Genomic DNA, 26,619 nt, shown 5'->3' on the forward strand with positions numbered 1-26,619 from the left:
TTGGTTAGAAAGATTAGAAAAACACTATGTAAGTATAAATCCTTTTGTTGTAAAATCAAATGATATGAACCACAGTCTGAAAAACAAACTGTGAAAGGCGAATAGATCATGACCTTTTAAAACCTTTTAAAGGCTGAGTGTAACCTAATTCAGCTGATTGTGACTTATTAAAGCTTAAAAACATCTGATCTGTCACAGATACAGTTCATCAGAGTTTTTCAGGCACAAAGCGTTTCTTTCTCCTGGAGCTCCGTCTTTACAGTGAACAGTTTCATGAAACCACAAACACAAGCTTTCTTTTTCCCCAAACCTTTTTTATTGCAGGTAGCAACAGATTGTTACAGAGTACTGTGACACTTCATTACTGCTTTACACAATCCATCATTACTTCACAATAACTTAGTCATCAAAGCATCTACAGGACGTGGTCACACCTGCAGACTGACCGTCAGGTAAAGACATGGGTACGTTTTTAAACCGGCAGGTCAGTGTCAGTGTGCTGCCGGCGTCTCAGTTTGGTCGAGACTCTGTGCTTTTCATGACAACACTCCCCAGCGTGTGTCTGACTTCTGATCAAATACAGCGTGGACGTCAGAGGACCGCTCCTGGGCTGCTTAAAGGTTATTGCTCTTCTGTTTGAACTCTTGGAGAAGTTGTTTCCTGAAGTAGCACTGCCTCTTTAACCTGCCTGGCACAGACCATGTACAGCATGTAGAGAGCTTTACACAGAAGAGGTTTTTTTTTTTTCCTTTTTCCTTTTTTTTTTTTTTTTTTACCTCAAGTCCTTTTTAAAAATGTTCCTTTCAAAAATCTAGGTTTTTGTCTTTGTACTTACTGAAATCTTGATTTTAAAAAGCTTTTACAGTTCACATTGAGTTGAAAAGTGTGAAGTAGAAAAGACTAAATATCATTATCACGTAGGAAACAGAGAAGACAACTTACAAAGAACTACTGCACAACATGGACTGTGTCACATCCCTAAAACATCTGGTAGATAGAGACTGTCAGGGCCAGAGAAACACACCAAAACCGTAATGCAGAGTGATCTGTTTCATAGTCAGCCGCTTCTTTCACTGAGTGTAGTGTTTTTCCTGATAAACCCTTCTTGGTCAGATCCATTTCATCGGCTATCCACAGTGATGCACCAGCTGTCCCAAAGGAAGTTAACAATCACCTTCCAAAGACCACACAGCATGTGGTCATTTGACCTCACACAGAGTCTTGTGACAGAGAGGTGTTCTGCTCTCAGGTCTATGAGCCTGCAGGAGTCCTGAAACCACAGAGCACCACAGAGCACCCCAGAGCCACGGGTCTGTGGCTGCAGGGACGCCCAAAACATGAAGACATGAAGACACAGAGACACTGAGAGACCAAGAAGTTACAGGGACACCAAGTTTCCCTTTGATACAAACCGTTTTTAAAGATTAAAGCAGTGGATGAGTTTAGAACGCTTAAACTGAACTGGGTCCATGTTGAGCTGGATTATCAGAAAGAAAAAATAATTTCTACACCAAAGATTTTCGATTTTCAGCTTCGCACTGTTCGTGTTTCCCTCATTTATGTCACAGCTTTAACAGACAGAGCTGAAGTTTCACTGAAAGACTCCAGCTCAAATGTTTTGCTAGTTAGAAATGGTTTTAGTAAATGTTTGTGAAACTGACAGAAGAAAAAAATAAAGACCAGCTAGGAACCTGGAGAACAAACACACTGAGGTACAGATGGAAGAACAAAAACACACGATGAACACGATCCTTACACTGGACACGAAATCTACGGCTCACAGAGTTTTAGTTAGTCCCACATCACACAAGAGCTCTCTCATTAGAGAAACACACACACACACACACACACACACACACACACACACACACACACACACACACACACACACACACACACACACACACCAGCTTTGTGTGAAACTAAAAGGTAGCACGTGGCTCATTCTGAATTGGACACAGACGAGTGGTAAATCAACTGTCAGACTGGGTCGGAGTGAGGAGAGATGAGGGGGTCAGAGACGTGAAGACAGCTTTGCATAGCATCAGAGAGGCTGACCAGAACACGAGGGAAGGTGGAGGAAGGGTTCTGATGTTTGTTGTGAGCTGAAACAGGCTGAAACAGACTGAAACAACAGGCTGAAACAGGCTGAAACAGGCTCATGTAGGAACTTTGGCTTCAGGATCATGAACAGGATTTAGCTCGAGGAACCAAAGTTTGTCAGGACAAAACTTCAGCTTCCTTAAGGTTTCACGTCACAGCTTCCACAGACTGTGGACAAATCCTTCACCCGGCCTGAGACTTGCTGGTATGAACCATGAGGAGCTAAGCTAAAAATGAGTGCTCTTGCTCTAGAGCCAAAAAAAAAAGGGTGGAGGAGAGGTAGAGGGGGGAGGGAATAATTCATCATCTCATTCATATATTCATTCAAATGAACAGAAATTTTAAAGAAGGTGTGAAAACATGAAGAGGGACAGAGATGGGTGTTTTCTTTTTTCTGGAGATGGAGAGGTGCATCATTGCTCTACGTGTGCTCAGGTGGTGCAGATGATACAACATCAGAGGGTCCCTGCTCCGTCACCATGATGGCTCAACAGCTTCTACGTTTCTAAGAGAGGAGAGCAAACAGGGGGTTCAGTTTTTACATATGTAACACACTTAAAAAAAAAACACATCTAAACAACATCACTCTCAGATCTCATCCTGCATCTGACCTACAGCGTGTATATGTATTCCCACAAACCGGACATACTCTGCATGGACGTCCATTGAAACGCAGAGAGTCAGTTTGAAAATGGTGAAACTGTGTTCATGGGTACATTCAACCCCCACACTAGCTATCCTGAGAGTCTGGGTGACGGGTGTGTTTTTTAACCAGATGCTGTTTGTCAGGTTTGCTCTGGGAGCTGTAAATTCAGTTTAAAGCTTTTTATCGAGCTTCAACAATAAAATGATTCATATCTCCCTCCAACGTGGACTTAAGAGACTTTTAGGGACTGAAAGATGAACTGTGATCTTTCTGTCTCCAACAATCATCAACAGCATCCTGAGAAATGTCTCTTACCGTGACACCTGCCATAGCTCCTGTGACTGAGGATCTGGGATATATTTTTCTACCTTTAAACCTGTCGTCCGCACAAAACTGCAGTTTTACGTCTCTAAAATAAAATGTTTTTTTAAAACTCTGGCCAAAGTTTTTTGAAAACTCTGGTTTCACAGTTTCGAGTTACTGGTTCTCAAACATCACAGCTGAATGGCAGGGGCTCATTCTGATTGGCTGGCACAGGTTTTATGTCTGGTAAACGCTGACAAATATGGGTTCGACATGCTTTGAGACACACTTAGAGGGATTTGCCTGCTGCGTGAGGACGAAAGCATTTTTAAAAATGAATGAGGGGGGAAATTCACTTTTGTTTTTGTATTTGAAAGTACCTGGCTACGTGTGGACAAGGCCTGGATGTTCATTGGTTGTCTGAGTGAGAGGAGGCATGGCTCAGCCATCAGTCGACTACATGACTCGACTACATCTGAACAACAGCCTTTTAATCTGAGTCTGGGTTTTGGACAGACTCTGATATGCAGTGATGAATTAAAAAGAGGGTCAGGCCTGATCCTGAATTCTCCGTGGATAATGAGAGTTGAGAGCTTCAGACTGCTCAGAGTACAAAACAAAAAAGTGAGCATTAAAAATAAAAACTGAATCTGGTTTTGATGCTTTTTGACTGCTCAGGTTTAAATCCCCAAAGAATAAAAACAAAACAAAAAAACAGAAAATGTGATGATTATTTGTACGATTTGTACTAAAGCTCATTTCAGGTCTTTGTTTTAGGTCTAGGACTGGCAGCTAGATCAAATTACGACCATGAAAAATTGAGGAAAAAACATCCTATGAAACCATGTAAAGGCCACATTTTCTGCTCTGTCAGAACATATTTTGGTTCGTTGGTATGATGAGATGGGGTTTTACTCTTAACTGATGAATTGTAAACCTGTGTGTAAATGAATAAAAGCGTATTTCTCCCTCCAAACTACACGACTGTCTAAAGGTGGTGAACCTTCACCACGCACCACTGATGCAACTCATTGTGTAATGGATACAACCATCAGGGAACTTAATGAAAGGTTCACACCGTATAGGAGCTTTCTGGTGTCCAGAGAACAGATAAGGCGTTCTGAAAAGCAGCCAAAGTGCAGCTGATAAGCAAACACAGAGTGGAGAGCAAACATGGACTTATGGAAACCTCCCTGCTTGTTATATAATGTGTGGGACATGTTAGAGACGTGTTAGAAACATGACTCACCTGTGGGCTCGTCCAGAATCTGTTCCATCGAGTCAGCGAACTCTGCTGCTGCTGCAAAGACAGAAGCACACGTTTGAGCACACGAGTGTCAGCGATGGGCTCACAGACCTCACAGTCCAGACCCTGGAGCAGAGCACAGAGCAGGTTTGGCTACAAGCATGAAGTTTGGCACAGAGACAGACGAGACGTTACTAAAGCCATTTTTAGAGGGCGCCACAGCCAACACTCATTGGAAAAAACCAGGATGGCCACCAGACGCTATGGGATTTTTGGCCTACCAAGAAGGTCACGGTTGGCTGTGGAAACACAAACAGGACCAGGCTTTGCTGATCAGACTTGTACTAAACTGTACTGATACAAACTGGACCACTTCATGGAAACGGGCTTCATGACAGCAACATTCACAGCTGATGCTTTCAGTTGTTGTCAGTGTTGAGATAATGTAGAGTTGTGTCCTCTTTATATCACCACCACCACCACCATCAACTCAAGTGTGAAATATTTCATCATATGATCACTCATCACCTGTCCACCTTAAAAGATACAGAGGTTAATCCATGTCATATTCACATCCAATCACTTTCTTTAAATTACAGGAATAATATCTGCCTGGTGTTGATCTGAATAAAGGCCATTTAATCCTGAGTACATCTGAGGAGAAACAAAAGGATCTTTTTTTTTAATTAACATAATACAGTCGTACCTTGACTTATGACTGTCCCAGCTAACGAGTTTTTTGAGCATCTCCAGGATCATTTTTGGCTGAGTAAAGAGTTAGAGCTCAGGCCACGAGCTAGCTGCAAACACCACAACATCCGCCCAGCATCCGCCCAGCATCCGCCCAGCATCCGCCCAGCATCCGCCCAGCATCCGCCCAGCATCCGCCCAGCACCTCTTGTCTCACCAGTGAGTCTGTCTCAGCTTCTCAGAAATTGTTATTTCAGACTTTGAGATCTTGGATCCTTTGGCGCACTCAAACATGATTTCAATCAGGTCTAGTCAACATCTGGGCCACATTTCGTGCTTGTAGACAAATCAAGCGTAAAAGCTCCCCCAGGAACTGGATTACCACCCTGTACAGAGGTTCAGCCAGAGTCCTGAGGCCTTGTGTGTGTTCAGTGATGTGTGTGTGCATCAGTAAACACTGTGTTTAATGGCCATGACACAGAGCTGCAGTACAGTTTCAGACCACATGCTGGTGTTCCTGCATGGAGGACTGATTCCCCTGAGCAGCCTGATGAAGAGAGGACATACTGAGGCTCAGAGACAGTTTCTCCTGACGTTTGGGGAAAACGACAAAGGATCTGTTCTGCAGACTGTTAAAAACTACATCTCACACACGTGTTTACACACACACCTGTGTGTTTAGAGGGGTGTGGGCAGCACCCACCCAACCACCGTACTCTTTAGCTCACTTGGCCAGACAGCAAGAAGATGATTTGTAGCAGAAATATGAAAGTTTATTTTGTCCTGGTTGTTCTTTTAAACCTCCATCAGAACTTCTTTTGTGGTTTTGATTCTCTTATTTGAACCAAACTGTTTGTTTGGGTTTCCCTGACTCAGTCCTCCACCCAGTTATGTTGGAAAGCTGAGCACATTTTGACATATAGAAATCAGACTTTAAAGAACTTCTCATTACTCTTCCCCACGGCTCACTGCTGTTCCTACAAATTTTCTCTGTTCAAATTTCAAACTGTTCAGCATGTTCAGGAGGAGTGTGCCTGTATGTCTCATGTTGCTCATTCTTACACTTATTAAAGCATCTAACTTTTTCCAGTTTGTCTTGGACCATTGAAATGAATAGAGATGTTCCATCACCATGGAAACCACACAGCTGATGTCATAGGGGGTTATAAAAAGGATGTGTGTTACTAATAAACAAGGCTAGTGTTAGGGTTAGAGTTCAGGGTTGGGGCCTTATCTTGTTGGAAATCTAGATTATTCCACTTTTCCAGATGATTCTTCTCCAGAAATTGATTGAAATATTGAGAGTTTTACTATCAAACAAATACCTTTTCCTTCCCGTTTCCCCACACATCCTGCGTAGACTCTTACCTCATGATGAGTTGCTCCTTTAAAACTCTTTCACTTAAACTGATCTTTACAGTGGACTTCAGGGTAAATAGTTAAAATCTCTGTCTAGCAGTCCCTATCCAGCAGATGTGTTTTTCTTACTGTTAAGAAATTATCTTATTATATCTAATGAGCCATATTCACCTGACAAGTCCAAAAAAGGTTTGTTTCACTGTAAAAGAAGAAAAAGACTCATTGAGTGCTCAGAAAGGTAAGAAATACATTTGCCATGAGGCAAAAAAAGTTTGAAAAAATACATTTTCACAGTTTTTTTTGTTGTTGTTGTTGTTGTTGTTTTTTTACGAACAATTATTTTTGTCTCTTAAATCTTGAATAAGACGTTTTCTGGACTCGGAAGGTGAAAGTGGCTCATGTTAAGTCCAATAATACATTTTTTTATTTACGAAAAAAACAAGACAAAACCTGTTTGATTTCAGTTTTTGCAGTGCGTCCACACAACACTGATTATTTCAAAAGTTCTTAACAACCACTGACCAAAAGGAGGACTCAGCCTCTGTGAAGCTCCGCCAGGGTCTAGCTCGACACGTGTAAACCCCGCTGCATCTGCTCTCAATAAACCACTTTTACCAACATTACTGAAGCATTTCTTTTCTCTCTCTGCTGAAAACTGATGCAACTATACCACCACCAAAAACTGACTAACAGTCACACCAACCTTCTGCTGCATCCTCTTCCACTGGTGTGTCTTCACTCTCTGTCAGGGAACAAACAAATAAATTTATTCAAAAAAACAAACAAATAAATACAGACAACAATCATAACTTAAAAACAAAAACCTGCGTCATGTTTTGGAAAACCAGTCTGTTAGTTTGACTTGAACCTGTGTAAATAGTTCAGTGCTCAGGATGCTGAATGATAACTGTGTGTGTGAGCTGTGTGTGTGAGCTGTGTGTGAGCTGTGTGTGTGTGATCTGTGTTTAGAGCAGCAAACAGGAGCCACAGGTGGCAAACACCTGGTCTCATTTCTTATTTAATGTTTTACTTTCAGATTTACATTTGAGTCTCCATCACTCCTGCGAACAAACTGACATTTGAACCAAGTTTCCTTAAAAAGTCTTTTTCCATCAATCTTTAAATGATGAATGTTGAATCGCTCCTTTAGACTGACTGTTTGGATTACAGTGAAAACACCACATTTGGACCACAAAGAGAAAAAGACACAGTGAGAATGTCCTCTTCAGCGTACCTGCTGCTGCCTCCTCCTCCTGCTCTGAGGGAGCTGCCTCCTCTTGTACAGGTGCCTCCTCCTCAGGTTCACCTGCAGCTGCTTCCTCCTCTTCAGCAGCATCTGCTGGAGGAGCGATGGCTTCCTCTAAGATTGCTTCCAGTTCCTCTTGTACCCTCTCTGCAATCTCCGCTGCATCCTCTGCTGCCTCTTCTAAAGGAGCCGCCTCTTCCTCTGCGTCTTCCACTGCTTCCTCGACGGGAGCAGTTTCCTCTGTTACCTCCTCAACAGCATCCTCCACAGCATCCTCTACAGCAGCAGCAACCTCCTCCACTGCTTCCTCTACGGCTTCCTCCACAGCCTCCTCTTCCTCAGCAGCCTCTTCAGCAGGAGCAGCCTCCTCTTCCTCAGCAGCCTCTTCAGCAGGAGCAGCCTCCTCTTCCTCAACAGCCTCTTCAGCAGGAGCAGCCTCCTCTTCCTCAGCAGCCTCTTCGACAGCTTCTTCTGCAGCAGCCTCCTCTTGCTGAGCTTCTTCTTCCACAGGAGCGCTCTCTTCTAAAACTTCTGAGGCCACTTCTTCAACCACCGGCTGGACCTCCTCCACCAGCTCCTCTGCCTGAGCCACCTCTTCTTCCACAGCTGCTGCTGCCTCCTCTACCTCCTCTGCAGCTTCAGCTGCAGCCTCCTCTTCAACGGGAGCAGCCTGAATCAAGAAACATTTCCACAGGTTAGAGAAGGGTTTGTGTTCTCCGTTAAGCAGCAACAAGTTTGTCCGACAAATCACTCTCACGTCAAACTTTAACCTGGTGGAGCTGCAGGATGGCTTCACCCAGGGCTGTTTGTTTTGGAAATGAACGGAGATCAGATCTTCTTTTAACTTTACTTTTCTTCGTTCAAGTCAAATTTTTCCCAGATTCAACTTCATGAGGTAAGGTATTTATCAACAGTTATGTAGAGCTACGCTTTGAAACCTGACAACAAGCGAACTTTGTCAGTTTGTCCCGTAGTTTAGTAGCTGCTATATTTATCTCTACTCACAGCCCGGTGCTCTGAGACGTGTCTGTAACGTTAGTGAATCCTGGTTCTGTCCTACCAGAGCTCATCTACCAACTCCAACCTCACCAAGCAGAGCTAACGTAACCTGGCTCTTCATTTTATTGATAGACTCTCAAGTTTGAACAGACCACTGCAGCATAACTGCTGACTGTGGGTTGGAGTCAACATTAGCACATTAACCTATGGTTTAGCCTTTAGCCCCTGTGTTAGCCTTTAGCTCTTCTTTCAGCCTTTAGCTTGTGTTTCAGCCTTTAGCATTCCCAGCTCCCTCTCATTCATTGTTGAGTAAGCTTTCTCTTCTTTCTCGGCCTCTTCCTGCAGACTAATCTTCCGCTCTGCAGGGTTCAGACCACAGCTGCAACCACAGCTCATTCATGTGTTATCAGAGGTCTTCTTATCTGCACCCTGTGACCATCATCTCCCCTGACTCTCAGTGGTAATAACCCTGACTGACTGAACTGATAGCAGAAGTGCCAAGCTCTAGAAATTACAATAGTCCAGCTGTTTTTCTGGATTTCCTTGCGTTAGAAGTTTTCTGTGTCTGCACAGTTTTTGATTCAGTTTCAGACACACTACCAACCTCCTCTGCAGCTTCCTCCTCCTCTGCGGCTGGTGCTTCCTCTGTCAGCACCTCAGGATCCTCTTCAATCACCTGAAACAGATTTCATCCCTTCACTGTCAATAGAGTGCGCATCATTTTTATTTTATTTTACTTTTCCTTTTTTTTTTTTTTTAATCACTGAAGACGCTCATTCTCTAAAATTCCAATCCTTAAGTGTTGAATCCCTGCTTGATGATCTCTAACCTGAGATAAAGACAAATCTGTCAAAGTCTGAGGCTGGATTATTTAATCACTGACTTTTAAGAGTGAGTCACATGTGGTAGCTGCTCATATCCACTAAATCATCCCTAGAATAAAAAAAGATTAATTCCTCCATCTCTGTGATTCACCTCATTAACAGCAGCTGTTTGCTCCGAGCTGTGCTCAGGGTGGTTCAATCACATTGTGTCTTAATGTTGAACCTCTGTGTCTCAGGTTGAGTATTATCCACACCTTACCATGATCATCAATTCAAAGGTAGGGATGTGAGAGTCCTGAGGTAATTCTGACCACGCATCAAGGTAAAAGCAGCTTTTGATTTGTCATGGTTGATACTCTTAAAGAGGAAAATATTACGATATGTTAGACGTGAACTCTCCTTAGTTTGAGCTGGAAATCGGTGTTGTCTCAAATTATTCAGTTTTTAAACTTAACCAAACTTCCCTCTCAAAATCTGTATGACTGTAAACCTGCAGCATGTTTGTTATCGCTGCCTTTAAACGTCCACTCTGAGAAAGACTTCTGAGCAAAGTCACACTTTTCCTGAACAGATGGGTGTTTTTTTAAGAGCCTGTACTGACGGTTTGCAAACCTCAGAGATATCTACCCTGATCACTTATGGAGAAGTCCAACGAGGTTTGGGAAATGAGAACAAATTTCAGCATATAGTTAAAGCTTGTTGAAAAATTTGCTTTCAAAATCTGTCATCTCATTTGATTTGTTTATAAAGTTAACAAAAAGGTTTTAAACCAAAGTCTAAAGCTAGAAGTTACCCTTGAGCAGGATCAGATCATGGCGAGACAGAAATAGATGTGTCCTTCAAACCAGGAGGGACTGAAATATGAGTAAACTAGTTTCTTTTCAATCCAATTGTGCTAAGGAGTGTAGGTTGGAAGTTTTGCATGTCAGATTTTGAGCTTACACTTTTTTACTGTCTCAAACAGAAACATGTTTGTTTTTTACATAAAAGACTGACCAAAGAAGTGAGAACCGGATCCTGTTAATTACAGTATTTCCTTGGAGCGTATGTTTGAGTTTAACTTTCTGAACAAAGGTTTTGTTGAGAAAAAGATAAAGATAAGGGTTCAAGAAAGTTTTACAAACAGAAACTGAGAAATCTGAACAAACCTCAGGAGTCTCTTCAGGCTCTGGCTCAGCCTCAGCCTCAGGTTCTGGTTCAGCCTCAGGAGTCACCTCTTCAGGTTCAGCTGCTGCCTCAGGTTCAGGCTCTGAGAAGAGAAACAGATTCAGAGTTTTACAGGTGGCTGGTTATGAACTCGTTCACTGACTTGGGGTCAGATCTGCTAATGGTGAAAACCGTGGGCACGTCCAGGCGGGCTGAAACAGACGTGTTTAAAAATGAACAATGGAGAGTCTTCTTCACCGGGCTTTCATCCTGGGTAAACCACCTGCCTGCTGAAAGAGCCAGCAACGGAGAGATTAACTGAATTGATGAACACAGTCAAGACACAGAAGAACGGAGTCTGACTGCAGACGTATCTGGTGTGTTTGAGGCGTTGTTTGCAGATTTGGCAGGTATGTGTAGACACTCTTAAAAGCAAATGAGGAGATGTTGGTTTTTTGAAAACACCTGGCTAGGTGTGTATGAGGCCTGAGTGTCCAGAAGGTGAGCAGACTGTTCAGTGTTACTCTCAGCCTGGTGCTCTGAGACGTGTCTTACGTCAGTGAATCCTGGTTCTGTCCTACCGTAGGGCTGCAGTGTCATCAAAAGGACTTTCTGTGTGCTGTAAATAGATTCCTGTTCTCCCAGGAATAATCTGCCTGACACAGATTCAGAGAAACGTCATTTAGAAATTATATTTTGTCGCTGATGATCTCAGGCAAATATTAAAGTGAGACTTTTTTAAGATGACTCAAAGTCTTCACGGGGCTTGGACAAGAGTTTTGATGATGCAGAAAGACCTCAGAGTAAACATCCCTGCAGCTGTGGGTTTTAGGATTTTAGACACTTCAGATTAAACGTCTTCTTCCACACAGAGAGGACTCCAACATGATAACAGCGATTAAATATGTGACATGGTTCTTTCAGAGTCCCCACATTCCTAACGGTTTGTGCTTATTCAGTCTGTCGTACCCTAACCCTGTGCTAATGAGGAGCAGCTGCTGAATGAAAGCATGCATACACACCTGGTGGAGGCGCAGCGGCTTCCTCTGCTGTCACCGCTTCCAGCACATCCTCATCAGGCACGGGCTCAGGCTCCTCAACAGCTGACAGGACGAGGAGTGATGACGAGGGATCGATGAGGAAGAAAAGTCTTTGTGGTTATTTAAAGTTCACTCTTTCTCCTGACTCAGAAAACAGCTGAAATAAGCCGTTCTGCTGTTCATAGCCAGTACTTCATCTCTTCACTGTTTCATGATGTGTGTATGATGCAAACCACACGTTAACACGTGGACACTGATGTTAGAGAACATGTCACGGTGCCATCAGAGTGTGTGCTGATCACAACATGCTGATTAACTGAGCTGCCGTCTGTCCATCCTCAGTGACCCACTGAAATGTTCCTGTGATAGTGTTGGTGAAGTCTGAGGTCACGCGTGTGTGTGAAATAAAAACAGCTCAGTGGTACCTTCAGGTGCAGGCTCTGGTTCAGGAACCATCCCTGGGGCCGCGGCTCCAGAACGGGAAGTGACCACGACGGCTTTCTCTTTCAGTCCTACATGAAACGATGCAGAAGTTGTTGGCAAGGCATGTGCGTTTGGTGTTGGTGCTACACACACACACACACTCACACTTACAGGAGAGACTGCAGCGAGGTCAAGTATCTGAAAGCATCTACTCCTATGAAAGCTTGCAGTAAAATCACAGCTTCATCAAAATCTAACTTTTTATTCAGTGTGTGAAGGAAAGAAGAGGCCGGTCAGTGGAAACACAGAAAACAAATCGTCACTTCATCAAACAGGTTTCCTTTCAAACCTTTAACTGTGGCTTGGCGTGTCCTCTGGTTTTCTCCTGGTTTAGTTTCTCTTACAGTAAATCAGTCCAGAGCAGACAGATACCTGCCTATGTTTGACAACAACTTTTTGTTAAAGACATATCAACAGTCATCCAAAGATTGCGCTGTTGTCCTTCACAGAGGTCGCAGAGAGGACAGTTTATGGGCTGAGGTTTGTGCCACTAGAAACTGAATTTGAAAAGCGTGACCTACAACTGAATCCAATGTTTCCAAACTGAATTTATTTGTCTTGAAGTTTTATTTTAACCTACTTGAAAAATAAACTCTTTGTATTTCTTGAGTTCAAAAATACAAAATTCAATTTTAGTCTGCACAATTCAGATCCAGTTTAAAAGTTAGAGAATAGTCTAAGAGCATGAGGAAGACTGAGCAGATTCAGGTTGAATCAGGTTTGCTTCAGACTTAAGAGCACATGCACAGTAAAAAAGGGGAAAAAAAGGGGGGAAAAAGAGAAAAAAGAAAAGAGAAAAAAAAAGGAGAAAAAGGGAAAAAAAAAAAAAATAGGAAAATGCACGGCCCTGTAGTTTGTCGTCATTGCATCTGACTTTCCTGTGAGACACTTCGACAATAATAACTGGGTTACAATTGGTCAGCGTGGTAAACTGAGTCAGCTGGTTAATGCTAACACTAACTAAAGATGCTAATGCTGACAACAGATTGTGACATTTCCCAGACCTCTTCCATACATACAAACACAAACCACTGTAAGGTTGAATTTTGCAAAATGAAACTGAATTTTTAAAGTAGGTAAGAAACAATTTCAAGGCATATAAATTCAGTTTCAAAACATTCAACTTAACTGCAGGTCATGCTTTTCAAACCCATTTTTTAAATCCAGTTTTAGTGACTCAAGCCTCGGCCCGTCCACAGTCTGAAGAGAGGACAGCTGATTAACGCCGGATTGACCTCCTGTAAACCTCTCAGCACACACACATCTGAACCCAGAGACTGAATCCACCGCTGTAGGCCAGAGAAGACACTCACACAGATCCATCTACTTTATTGACAGAAGACAACACAGTATTTCTGATATCCTACACAAATAAAGCTAAAATAAAAAAAGACTGATGTGAGACGGTTTGACTTAAAATTGATCATTGCAGTTATTCTTCCAACAAGCAGATCTGACTCTTCCCTTGGTAAACTGATGAGGATGAGGAGCTGTCTAACAGCACACCATGGGTTAATAATTACAGATGAAGAAGTGAAACTATGCATACAGAGAGCAGGTGTGTTTAACCTTACAGCTGAAAACACAGCGCTGAATGTGAGCGGCGTAAGGAAACATCTTTTCATGTCAAATCGATCTGAAGGACGGGACCTGGACTCAAACAGAAACCAGTTGTGAATGTTTGCTCATCTTCTTCTGCACCTCACTTCTTCCTGATGCCTCCTCGCTCAGGTTTATCCACTCTGCCTTTCTTCTTCTTCTCCTTAGCAGACTCTCCTCTTCCTCCATCTTCCTGCTTCGCCTTCTTGTCCTCCACCTCTTTCTTCTCCTCTCCTCCGCCCTTAGCCTCCTTCTCCTCCTCCTTCTTCTGTTTCTCCTTCCTCAGTTTCTCCAAAGCCTTCTCCATCTCAGCTTTCTCCATCTTCTCCTCTTCCTCCTTCAGCCTGGCAGCCACTCGCTCCTTCACCCTGCTTGTTATGTCCTTCCTCCCCAGCTCCAGCTCCTTCTCCTCCTCCTCCTTCATCAGCAGCTCCCTGACCTCAGCCAGCGCCAGCTTGGCCAGCTTCTTGGCCTCCACGCGCTCGTGGATGATGGCCAGCTGCTGCTTTAGGGCCTCCCGCAGCTTCAAGCCCACGTCTTTGGCTGAAGAGGGTTCTGGGATGAGCAAGCAACGAGACTTTGAGGTTTTAACCTTTTTTAACAATAACTTTCATCAAACATGCTGATCATGCCCGGGTACGCCGTTAACAGACCTCATCACACTTCAGTCAGGCTGGTCAGTGAACAAATCCAGAGTATCCACCGTTAAATCACGCCATTCTCAACGCCACATCTCCTCCAGGCTGTGAGTCATTTCCACTTTTTTTGAAACTTTTTTAAAATCACAACAAACTGATAAAAAGAACACATGTTACACCTTTAAATGTCTGAAAATGCATCTAAAAACATGATTCTGAAACACTTTGTGTCAGGCACAGAAAGAGAAAGACTGAACTACTCCAAACCATGAAGTTAGTGATATATTATAAAACAGTGTTAATATAGCTTATAGCCAGCATTCAAGGTCAGCATGACTCAGCAAACAAGGGTTTCTGAGTTAGTCCATCCCTCAGTCAAAGAGCTAGCGTCATGCTAACAGCTGCAGGTTGGTACCTCTCTTTAGTCCAGTCCTGGACGGATCTGGTTTCTCATCTGATGTTACAAACAAAGAAAACACGAGTTTTAACACCAGTCTGCTGGAACATGTTCTTTTCCTGCTCTACGTCTCGCGGCCACGCCATCATCAAGCTAAAAGAGGACATTTCAGGAGGCTAACAGGACGCTCAACATATCACAGTAACTACGATGTGTGCTGGTGCTGTGATGTCACAGAAAGTGTGATCCTAAACAGCTGTTTATGCTGCCCATACTTTGCAGTGTCACTGGGACGTGTACAAAGGAACGCACAGAGGGGTGAAGCTGAGGTGACGCTCTGGGTATGACTGAACTACAGCCAGGTAGGTAACAGGTGATACTCCAGCTTTAAAAACTGCTCAAACAAACTGTGCTGTAGTATCTGAGTCCAGTGCTCAGACTGCAGTGGGCTTTGAGCATTGGATGCGTCAGAAATCAGGAGACTGAGAGGATGATTCTGGGACATATTGACAGAGACTATCTAATATTTGTTTGTGTTACCTTTTTAGAAATTGTGTATTGAACCGATGTTGACAACAGAAGATTTTTCTAAACATCCTCAAGGTCTCACACAGTCACTGGTTCCAGCTGTCCTCCATGTAATATACAATATAACCAACCAAGACTAAACTCTGACCTGAACTCAGATAAACGGGACTCGACCAGAGCGGCCTTGAAGTTCAGTGACTGGACTACAACACCGTAAAAAAATAACCTTGGTGGCTAACAGCATGATCAGACGTCTCCTCTGCCTCTTCTTAACATTTCATGCGGTCCGCTCAGAGCGATTAAAACTGACTGAGGACTGAGGAGGTGTGTGCTCGTCAGCAGTTGGAGGGTTGCTGAGTCAAAGACTTGAAGGTTAAGTGTTCAACATCCTGTCTAACCTCTGAGGAGGACTGCTGATGAAGATCTAAAGTAAGTTTGACCATATGTATCTATGAAGATCCTCAGGTTTCATGACCACAGAGAAACATTAAACAGATATGAATGTTACAGCTGTTTTATGGAGTTTTTCAATGTTGGGTTAATAAATGAAGAACCAAAGAGCTCTGCATTAAAGGCTTTAAAATCCAGATGAAGTATCACAGAAAGAAAAGGAACTGATTTTCCAATATCCTGAAGCCCAAGTAGGGGGCAGTGTGCACACACAGAACAAATTCAATATCGTGCTCAGGGACTAAGCGCTTTCTACATGTACTTCCTGTCTGCATCTTCAAACTCATGGCTTTAAATAAGAACTGATGTGTACACTTCACTTCAGGAGAGAAATGGAGTCAGAGGAAAAAGAGCTGCAGACAAATGTAAAAATACAAAGACAGGAGAAGAAAAAGGACTAAAATAAAAATCTGTGCCGTCTGTTTGCTACGGTAGCGTCACATGGATTCATTCTAGAGCTAGATCCTCTCTAAGGCGCAGCAGGAAGAGCCTGTTCCTGAATCAGCCGTCACTCATGCATTGAAAACAAAGACACACACACACACACACACACACACACCCTGGACAAGTCCAGAGACAACAGTCATGGAGGGAATTCAGTCAAACAGCTCGCAAACAAAGAAGACTCAAATGTGACATTTCAATTTGCCTCAGAGTCTGAATCACTCTGAGAATCAAACACTCAGGTATGAGGGCGGTTCATACACCTACAGAGATAAAGACAGGTGATTAGAGGAACCTCCAAACATGAAGTGACACTAAATGACACCTCATCAATCTCATCATGCGTGCGTTAAAGTCTGTGCTTTGACATTTCAGCCTCCTCTTCATCCTGAGCGTATCAGATTTCAACATGCAGCCAGGATGACTCAACGGGCAACCATGACATATCAGTTATTCTGCTTTCCAGCCTCTGGATCAAACTGAAGAGCTGACAGTGCCATGTGCAGCTCCGATTCTCAAGTCACCAAATCTGGTGGCATCGTGATTCATCAGTGAAGTTAGAGCATCTTCCAAGAAACCGAGGTTTGAAAAGTAGGAGAGTGATTTCCAGACCCCTACCTTAGAGAAAACACAAGCGATATTCTTTGATAATTCTTAAAACTTTAACTTTTCTTTGAAAAGCCAGATTTGAAAATCTTGGTGTTGGTAAACCTGACAGGACTCCATGAACATGATTGAGTAGATGTCTGAGAACAAGCTTAAGGTAAGGAATGACAAACCCGACCTCTCACAGAGCCTCAGGGGACGAGAGCACAGAAACATCTCTTTCTTTAGAGCAAAGCTTTATCCACCTGCACAGCCTCCAGGGTCCATGTGTGCTTAATCTTAGTGGCAGCTGGTAAAACATGATCTTGGTAGGGCCATGCCACACTGATTTTAACAACTGTTCCACTGCGATTTGACACAAACTGCAAGATACCAGTGCTATATGAGGAAGTGTTATTATCATATTTATATTATAAACATATCATAAACGTATTATCAACATATTATAAACATATTCTACTTGAATGGATTTTGGAGAAGAGCTGTTTACAGGGTCAGTGTCCATCGTTGTCAGAGCCATTGTATTTCAACCACATACACTGACCAAACTTCCTCGAAGGACAAATTAAGAACTGCCCTGAAGGGATTATTTTCCACGATGCTGATTGGCCAAATTCACTGTAATATGAGTGTATTTTGCCCAGCAACAGTTTCTTATTGGTTATTTGCTGAGGAGGGCACTAGGAAAAGCACCCCCAAGGAGAGGAGAAGCCTCACCTTTGTTTCCCACATTTCTAATGAAAACCAATTTTTATATTTATACATCATTAACTTATCTAAAGAAGTAATTTTGCTCATATCATTTTTCAAAAATAAAATTAAATCATTCACATTGGTTAATCTTACTTTAGCCCTGTTTCCACTAAGTGGTCCAGTTTGGATCAGTACAGTTAGGTAAAGCCTGATCCTGTTTGTGTTTCCACAGCTAACCATGCCCTTCTTGGTAAGTGCGTGTAAGCTGGATGCTGATAGCTGCTTTAGCTACTTGACAGCGGGATGACATCGCTGCAGAACAGTGTTTGTGACGCCACTGTACACACAAACAGAAAGTTGTCTTCCCAAAGTTGACTGGAGATTTCAACATAGCAGGGTTACATGTTGTTCTTTGTTACCCCTGTCACACAGGAAGTGATTATTTCTCCCACCAATCAACAGACTGCAGTGTTTCTAGCTCCACCTTCTGGGGTCAGATCAGTTTGTCTATCACCCCAACAGAGGGGTATCAAAAAGTGGGATGGTACAGGTCGGTGATTTGGGGACTTGTCCTGGTTTAGTCAAAGGAAACATCACAAAATCCTTGCCCTACTGGGAGGAACTGAACTGAACCAAGTGGTGGACATGGGACTTTTGTGTCCTTGCATGCAGAGGACTGTTTACCAGCTGTGTCCATGACCACACCGCTGATACGCTGGGAAAGTTTTGAAAGTAAACTGTGTACTCACACAGTTTACTTTCAGAGAAAGTTTTAAGAGCTCATCATCAGGGTGGATTGGGTCGTACTCGCTGTGAAGCAGCTCACAGTTTTTTGGCCAAAAGCAGAGGAAGCAGAAAGATGCTGAGGAGGACACTTTTCAACTAGCTGGGAAGTTTTTTATTATTAGTTATGTGAAATAATCCTCTCCGATTGGCAGATGAACTAATCTTTAAATATTCATTACTACAGCATAAAATCCTCATAAAAGTTATCTACAGGGGAGCAGGTATGGAGGCATCATGGCCGGGTTTGTTATTTACGGAGACCTGAGGCAGGCTCATCCCGAACAAGCCCTGGCAACATGTTAACAAGATACTTACGTTCCTTATCTACAGAGTGAATGAAAACCAGGTACAAATACAGCCCAGGAGAAAAGTCTGGTTTGATAAAGGGTCTGAGTTACAAATTCATGCTTATAGTCCGATGGTCGACATATGGTACAGATCTGCTTTCATGGCATGCAGCAACAGGTAAAAACAGGAGGTTTGGACAGCAGCTTGACAGGAGCAGATGTCCACTTCATGTTAGTCAGAGTGTCTCAGCTGACAGTTCAGTGCCAAAAAAAGCTAAAAAAAAGATTTTACAAAACATTTGAAGACTTTTTAAAAGAGTTCCTGAGATCCAGGTCCATGGGTCCACATGAGAACAGGATCAACAGTGATGTGGAACTTGTAAAGGGTTGACTCGGGGTGTCAGCACTCTGATCATACAGTGATGGAGCTCATTAAGGTGTCAAGCCTCATCACACAAAGTCAGCCCAGAGATGTTCAGATCTAAAGCTTCGGCTCTCAAGTCGCCAAAACTGGCCAAAATCGGTGTGAACCATTTTCACAACTGGTCAGCTTTGGCTGTTGGTCACTGAGGAGCTGAAGGGAAATCATGGTGTAGCAGTTCCCCCGGCGCTATTGGTTCTGGAGGCCGACTATGACTATCTTCTGACCCTGATTCCCGTTTTCTTTGGCTCCTTTCCTCCTTTCCCTTTCCTCGTCTTCGTCCTCCTCGTCCTCTTCCTGCGCCTCCAGGACTCCTCCTGAGTTACTGCGCTCCTCCTCCTCCGAGGTCTCCAAGGGGTTTATCAGACCGTATAGGAAAGTGAAGAAACCGTTCAACCAATCAGTCCCACTCTCCTCCACTTCTTCTAACCAATCCAGAACCTGGGAATCACCCTGACCACCGCCCTTACTGGTCAGGCCTACGCAAACAAAGAGGGGGGAGGGATGGAGGCGTGGTTCGATGGAGGGAGGAGGGAGGAAACGTAACTCGTGTAGGTGAGGATGGAAACGTGTGGGGAGAAGGTGAAAAAAACAGGGCGAAAGGGTTGAGTTAATGTAGAAAGTAAAGATGGGATGAAGAAAGACAGGGTTGAGAGCAGAGGGGAAAGAAATAAGAGGAGAAGGTAAGAGAAGTTGTAAGCGTAGGTTAGGCAGCTAGGGAACTACTCAAACTTTAATCACAGCATCTGGAGGAGGGCTGTCTGCACATGAGAGGAGGGGTGCACTGTGGGAGCCTGAGCTAATGTTAAAACTCTGACTTTAAGTCCATTAGTGAGTCTTTAAAATCATACAGCTCTACGCTCTGACTCACACACCGCAGAGCTCAGCTTGTACTGCTCTTCATGTGGAGACAGCCTCAGAGTGATGGACAGAAGTTAAGACACAGAAAAGAGAGGAACACTGGGGGTCAGTGAAATATTTCTCCTTAAAATCCAACAGATGTCAGCAGTTGTTAAAGAGGAGGGCACTGAAAGCAGATGAGTTAAATCAACCATAAGAAGCCTGCAGCTTGGTTTTTTACTGTGTTTGGTGAACAGAGCATCACAGGGAACTGGGGATCACCCTAACAGAGACAAAATAAAAGCAGGAAGGCTCCTTTAAAAAGGGCATAAAAACTGAAAATTAAACACCCAATGAGATAGTTTGACAATAAAAAAGAACAATAGAAGAACAGCAAGAAATACGTCTGCTGGTTCAGCATTTAGTAATCAGATTATCAGTGAGAGCAGTTTTTATGATTTTTTTCTTGAAGATACTGTAATGAGGATCTGTTTTAACTACACTGCAGCGCCACCTGCAGCGACTTCGATCAAGGTGTTTGTTCATTTCAAATCTTATTTTCACCTACTTTGCTTTGTTCAAGACAACTTTTACCAGATAGAACTAGAGACAGGCACTGAATGAGGTACTTTTCTAGGTACTGACCAAATTCTGTCTGTAGTTCAGAGTACACATTCACATAGAATCAAATGGTGCTATTTTTGGTACCTGAACACATCCCTGTGGCTGTGAGGGAGTGGAAGAGTAGGGGATTTTCCTACTGGACATGAACACAGCATTGCAAGTTTATGCATTGAGAAATAAATATGTTAAATGGAAAACTGAGATTTTAATTAATATTAATGAACACATTAACATATACAAAATCCCTGGATACAATACGACCAACTGAGGTATTTCTCAACAACAGTGAGGGAGAGCTACGCTTTGAAACCTGACAACAAGCGAACTTTGTCAGTTTGTCCCGTAGTTTAGTAGCTGCTATATTTATCTCTACACACAGCCCGGTGCTCTGAGACGTGTCTGTAACGTGTGACGTTAGTGAATCCTGGTTCTGTCCTACCAGAGCTCATCTACCAACTCCAACCTCACCAAGCAGAGCTAACGTAACCTGGCTCTTCATTTTATTGATAGACCCTCAAGTTTGAACAGACCACTGCAGAATAACTGCTGACTGTGGGTTGGAGGAAACATTAGCACAAACACATTAACCTGGGTTTTAGCCTTTAGCTCATGTTTTAGCCTTTAGCTGGTGCTCTATCTCTCTCCTGTTTCTCTTCCTTCTGCTCTTCTGTCCTTTTTCTGTCTGACAGTTAGGCTCCAGTGTCCACCATCATTACAAAATTAATCACAGAAACCGTATTCAGCAGAGAAAAACAGAGATCTGTCTTCTCTCTGCTAAACTTCATCAGCCGGCGTGGTGTTGTCATGGAGACTTGGTAAATCAATCTGGTCCTGCCTGACCTGATCTGGAAGCTATGAAGTTGCATTTAGGAATAATCTTTGCTGCCGCCGATAATCCCAATTCAAAATGTGGATTAGGATCAGGGAGATATCTAGAAGAGTGACTTTTTCTAGATCACTTGGAAACTCCTCACAGCGACTTTAACAAAGACAGAGCTGGTTTTACCATGGGTGGAAAACTAAGAAAAGAAGCATCTCTTTAAAAACCTGCATGTCTCACTCTCGACGAGTTACAGGCTGAGTTTCCTCCAACTACAGCTCTGCATCTTTCTTCATTTTGTCTGACTTTGGTCTAAATACGCTCAAAATGACGAGGACAAAACTGAAACATGAAGACAGATGTCGTCTGCAAAGGCTGAAGTTACGTCCATGTGCAGGTTGATATTACAGACCTGACCTTGACATAAGGAACAAACTGCCACACTGCATCATCAAGCCAAATCCTGAGGAAGTCACAGTTCTTATACTGGTTGGATTAGCATTGGTTGAAGAACTGCATCAGAAAATGTCAGAGGTCTCTTTGGTCATTGTTCACAAGGGGATGGGCGAGAACAGATACCAGCTTTATTTCAAGGTATCCATACTCGTGAAGGCTGTCGATAGCAGCAGCTGATATTCAAAGCAAAAATATCCTACGTCAATTAAAGAGGACATATCATGCTGATGCCTGATTTAATACTTGCATATAATATAATAAATTTGAAAACAAGACCTTACACCCCCTGAATTTTCAAAAAATGAGATATTGTTTTTTTTCTGATATCCTAGAACGAGATTTGATGCCTCTGAAAACAGGTCATTGCGATGACCTATTTTTGTGATGACTGCGAGATTTCAAACGTCGTGATGCCACGAGGATCCTTTCTTTTTATTGGAGTAATCTGATAAAGCAGCTCCTCCTCTGTGATGTCAGTTAGTCACACAACCGCCACCAAGGGATACACCCACCGAGAGGAGAGTATAAATACAGCTCCCTAGCAGCTCTGGCTGACTTGACTAAGTGCTGGATGCAGGGACTCTGCTCTGCTGAGCAGCGCGGCTTTACGTGGTGAATTAGCAGTTAAAACACTGTAGTTTTAGCAGATGTGGTAATACTTGTGAGACTGTGATATTTGCATGCTTGTTCTGACATGCACTGTGAACCTGGACCACAATAATGAGGTGGTAATAACATAGTGACGAACTGACGGTAGAGGCGATCTTTAGACTACACTTTCAGCATGATGGATAAAACAGACAGAGAAAAGTGAAGGAGCAGGATGGAGCCCTGTTATAGAAATAGTTTATTGGTGAAGTCTGCCTATATTTTCACGTATGAACTATACATGTTACAGTACCAGTTTGACTCACCACACTGAAGCGTCCTGAGATGATCTGTGTCAAGGTGGATTTTCTTCCTCCTGAGCTGCAGAACCGTCCGGGTCTGACTCGGGGTCCAATACGAAAGGACGTATCCTACACTCTGACATTTTATTACTGCTATCAATGCCTTATGGTGAAGTTTTGGCAAACAGCAAACTCGCTCTGTCTGCCCCATCCAGTATGGTGATTTTGTAAATACTGGCATGCTGCAAAAATTGCCCCTGGCTCTACCCCCTCCGCCCCTCTGACAGAACTGACCAATCAGAGCACAAAGGGCTGTGACATTGCGAGGTTACTGGAGGTCATTCTCCAAACGGAGCGTTTCAACTAGATCTTCAGAATGGCCTAAAATGAGGATATTGAGAACGCTATTGTGGGGCAAGGAAGGAACTAAATGACTTGTACTGAAGGCAGAAATGCTTTACAGGCATCCTAGTCTGGCAGAGTGAAAAGGAGAAACAAGCATGATATGTCCTCTTTAAGTCCTCTTCACCAGTAGTTGGTGCTACACTGCCACGGTTTGACACCACAGAATATGTGCACCAGATCCTGTTCTGACCATATGAATGAACCAGGGAGAGTTAACAGATTAACGGTTTTATTTTGCACTTGTGTTAATTACCTAAACTCTGACAGCTGTTATTTTGGTTTTGGTGTGGTATGGAACATCCCTTGTTTTAAGCTAAAGGACACCTTCTTCGTAGAAAACAGAGGAACCGTGTGTGTTTGGGTTAAAGTAAGAGATAGGCTATTAGCTCACTCAGAGACCACAGAGTGGGCTGATGTGTGTCCGAGTCCAAAGGTGCACCATCAGTTCAATGGATAAATTCACCAAAAAGTAGTCTGTAGAGTCAGCGTCTTGATGTCTTTGCGTGATGATGGGCAGTGAGTGTGCTATCGTGGCAGAAGACTGAGTCTGTCCCGTGTTACTTTCAGAAAGTGATACATTCACTGTGTCTCGTCCTCTGAGTGTTTAAAGTTAATGTGATGAGTTCTGGTGACCGTAAATGATAAAGTAATCTTTGTATCAGGGCTACAGCCCATTTCATCCTGCACGCAGACTGACACTGGAAGAGCTGGAGTGTGACGGGCATTAAGGAGAGCAAGTCAGGACAAACAGGCGTTTATGTTGGTCCATTTTGCTGTGATAGGTTGTGCAGAAGAATTGGTGTTAGTTTAAAATGGGTTTCAATATAAAACTGAGAGTAATACGTCAAAGAAGCTCTGCTTTCAGACACTAGTTTCAGGTGTCGGGTTTCTATGTGTAGCTTGAATGAACAGAGTGCCCTACATTGTAGGTCTGTGTAGCTTGGAGCATCACATAGCCTGGCCACAGATTGTTTTAAGTATGGATGCAGACTCAGGAACAGGAACAAAAGCGGGACATCACTCAGGGGGCTGTTAACACGACATTGGTTTTAGGGTGAAAAGCAAAAGTTTTGTTGCGTTTCAGCCTCGCATTTACACAAAAATGGCGTTTCAGCTGACCTAGAACGCAAACTTTTGAAAACGGCCTCCAGAGCGGGATTCTCTGAAACCCTGCCGACACCGTTGCCGTGTAAACAGTAAGCTGGGCCCTGTTCTACGAAGCAAGTTCAGCCTAGCGAGATAGCCTTGAAGCTACCTCGCTGAACTGAGCGCGTTAGCCGGCGGTCTCACTACACGGTTTTACGACGCTGGTTATCAACCTCATAAGTGGATCCAGCTTGGCAATGAGCGCGTGCACGTAATAAGGCGGAGCCCACTGCATCTGACCAATCACGAACATGGAGCAGTCTGGAGCGTCAGAGCAGGCCGGAGAGAGAAGGACCGCATACTTCACACAGGAGGAGCAGGAGGTGATCATGAGGAAGTATGACGAGCTGAAACATGTAATTAACGTTAAAAGCAGCACCGTCGCCGCTTCTAAAGCACGGAAGGAGTGCTGGCAGAAAATTGCTGACAGTCTAAATGCGTAAGTGTAGTGGTGTAGTGCAAATAAAATCTTTAGTGCCATTATCATCCTGAAATAGCACTGTTCACCATGCACTTTTACTGTAACATGCACCATACCTAATTTATTTATTAGATGAATTTATTCATTTGTTCATTCCTATCGTGTTTACATTTTTTGTGTGATACGTAGCCCACATGAGCCCTACATGAATTCCTGTCACAATTTTAATACGGGCGATAAAATATTGTCATGGAACAGAAGTGTTGGCATTGAAGATCTTATTACGGCAATGAGAGTTCTTCATTCCCTTTAACTAGGCTACCTGTAGAAAGTGTCATGTACTACCAACCTCTCCCTGGAAAACCGGTACCTTTCATAAAGGTGGTCATCAGAAAAAGAGAGTGGGTCGGGCTCCGATGTCCACGGGATCCTCTAAGAACGGACAAGCCATTTTTTCGTGAGGGCTCATTGGTCAGTGGGCGGGGTTTTAATAGTCCGGGAGTTCAATCTGGAACCTAACCTGCCCCGGAGCAGGTTAGCCGTTCAGCGTACGTTGCCATGGAGACTCGCCTCGCTGAGGAGTGATCCCGTGTCGTAGAACAGGGAATCCGAAACCTATCCTCAAAGCTACCTCGCTAGGCAGTAATCCTGCTTCGTAGAACAGGGCCCTGGCGTTTTCAGTGTAAACGTTTATGTCACACTCCGCCTCGCGCACACATACAACAGGACAACAGCACCATTGGTACGATCGTCGCGAACAACCATGATGTGCTTGCGCTGCTCAATCTGCTGTTTCTGTGACTGTCTTTCAACAAAATGTGCATCTGTGGCTCCACTTTTTAACTTAGTATTCCCCAATACACCAGATGACTGGCTCAACTCTACTTCAGTGGAGATCTTCCAAAAGCTGCTTTGGACAAGACAGCTATATCTCTACCTACAGGCCTGGCATGCTTACTACTGTGTTTTCAGTCCATCAGCGTTTCTGTGTAAATAGAGATTTTTTTCACTGCGTTTCAGCGTTTTCAGATGAAACGTTGTTGCGTAAACGAGGCCTCAGTTTTTAAGACGGTAATCAATAGGAGCCATATTTTAATTGCTACCTCAAAGCACACCAGATGCAGTTCACGAAGTTTTGGTCCGGCTGTGCTTTGTCAACAGCCCCAGAGCGGACAGGCTTCTATTCAAGTCAGTGTGTCAACTGGATCGACTCCACTGAGGTCCTGCTCAGCCAGTTCACACCCCTATCACTACTCGGTGCTGGAGCTGTGACACATCAACTTACAAAAAGGATAATGAAAAGACACACAGTGACTTTCAAAGTAAAACAAACTGAGTCAAAACCAGATTGTGTTTATCTTGACTACAACAATAAACGGACATAATGAGGGAAAGCAAACCAGGACTTAACAGGTTTGCAGTTTTACAGCCCAACATAAAGGAGGAGAGAATCATCATTGGAGCAAAAACTGAGGAAATTCTGGATTCGAGACTCCAGCTGTCTGTCAGTTCTGGTGCAGGCCGGACTGAACATGCAGCCAGTGTGAGTTTAGCACGCAGCCAATAAGCAACAGAGTGGAGCTGGACCGTAGATGCGTCTGGTGTATCCCTGGCATTACTTTGTTCTAGTGCGGACAACTACAGGGTGTCCACCTGTTAATTCAGCCATGCCCTTATATGGACACAACTACACACTTTATTCATTTGAAAATGATGAGTAGTGGTTAGATGATCAGGATCATTCTCAGAATCACCACACATTGGCTGTAAATTCCTGTCCTCAGACGTCTCCTCTCTGTCCTTCCTGGTCGTACTCACTGTACGATGAATGCAGACATGAATCGGTACAGTACAGATCCATATGCTCAGGGTCTGTGATTTAGCAGAAAACTGAGCAGGACTGTGAACGGGGGATCTGACGACCACATTGCCCTCATGTGTTTTGGAGGTATACTGCAGAGTGACTTGGACTCACCGATGCAGAAGTATGTGGTTCTCTCCATTAAAATATAAATAATGAAAAAAAAAAACAGAATTCACAGATGCAGTCATCTCTCTGGTGATGGCTAAACTTCTGTAGCGG

At 43.5% G+C, this 26,619-nt stretch overlaps 1 protein-coding gene across 3 annotated transcripts in view; it reads right to left on the minus strand.

Moving 5' to 3' along the window:
• Nucleotides 1-293: 293 nt before the first annotated feature.
• The window catches only part of asph (aspartate beta-hydroxylase), a 46,739-nt gene continuing 20,413 nt past the window's right edge, over nucleotides 294-26,619 (minus strand). For all 3 annotated transcript variants that reach the window (XM_074688001.1, XM_074687999.1, XM_074687998.1), the window contains 8 exons: nucleotides 12,028-12,114; nucleotides 11,585-11,665; nucleotides 10,565-10,665; nucleotides 9,197-9,268; nucleotides 7,582-8,263; nucleotides 7,051-7,089; nucleotides 4,302-4,352; nucleotides 294-2,608 (listed from right to left, as the gene is read on the minus strand). In XM_074688001.1, coding sequence (XP_074544102.1) covers nucleotides 2,601-2,608; nucleotides 4,302-4,352; nucleotides 7,051-7,089; nucleotides 7,582-8,263; nucleotides 9,197-9,268; nucleotides 10,565-10,665; nucleotides 11,585-11,665; nucleotides 12,028-12,114 — 1,121 coding nt within the window. In that variant the 3' untranslated portion in view covers nucleotides 294-2,600. The remainder of the gene's footprint in view (nucleotides 2,609-4,301; nucleotides 4,353-7,050; nucleotides 7,090-7,581; nucleotides 8,264-9,196; nucleotides 9,269-10,564; nucleotides 10,666-11,584; nucleotides 11,666-12,027; nucleotides 12,115-26,619) is intronic.

Source organism: Halichoeres trimaculatus, unplaced genomic scaffold (assembly GCF_033239565.1).
Source record: "Halichoeres trimaculatus isolate MK-OKI-2021-1 unplaced genomic scaffold, fHalTri1.1 fHalTri1_scaffold_15, whole genome shotgun sequence".
NCBI classification, from domain to species: domain Eukaryota; kingdom Metazoa; phylum Chordata; class Actinopteri; order Labriformes; family Labridae; genus Halichoeres; species Halichoeres trimaculatus.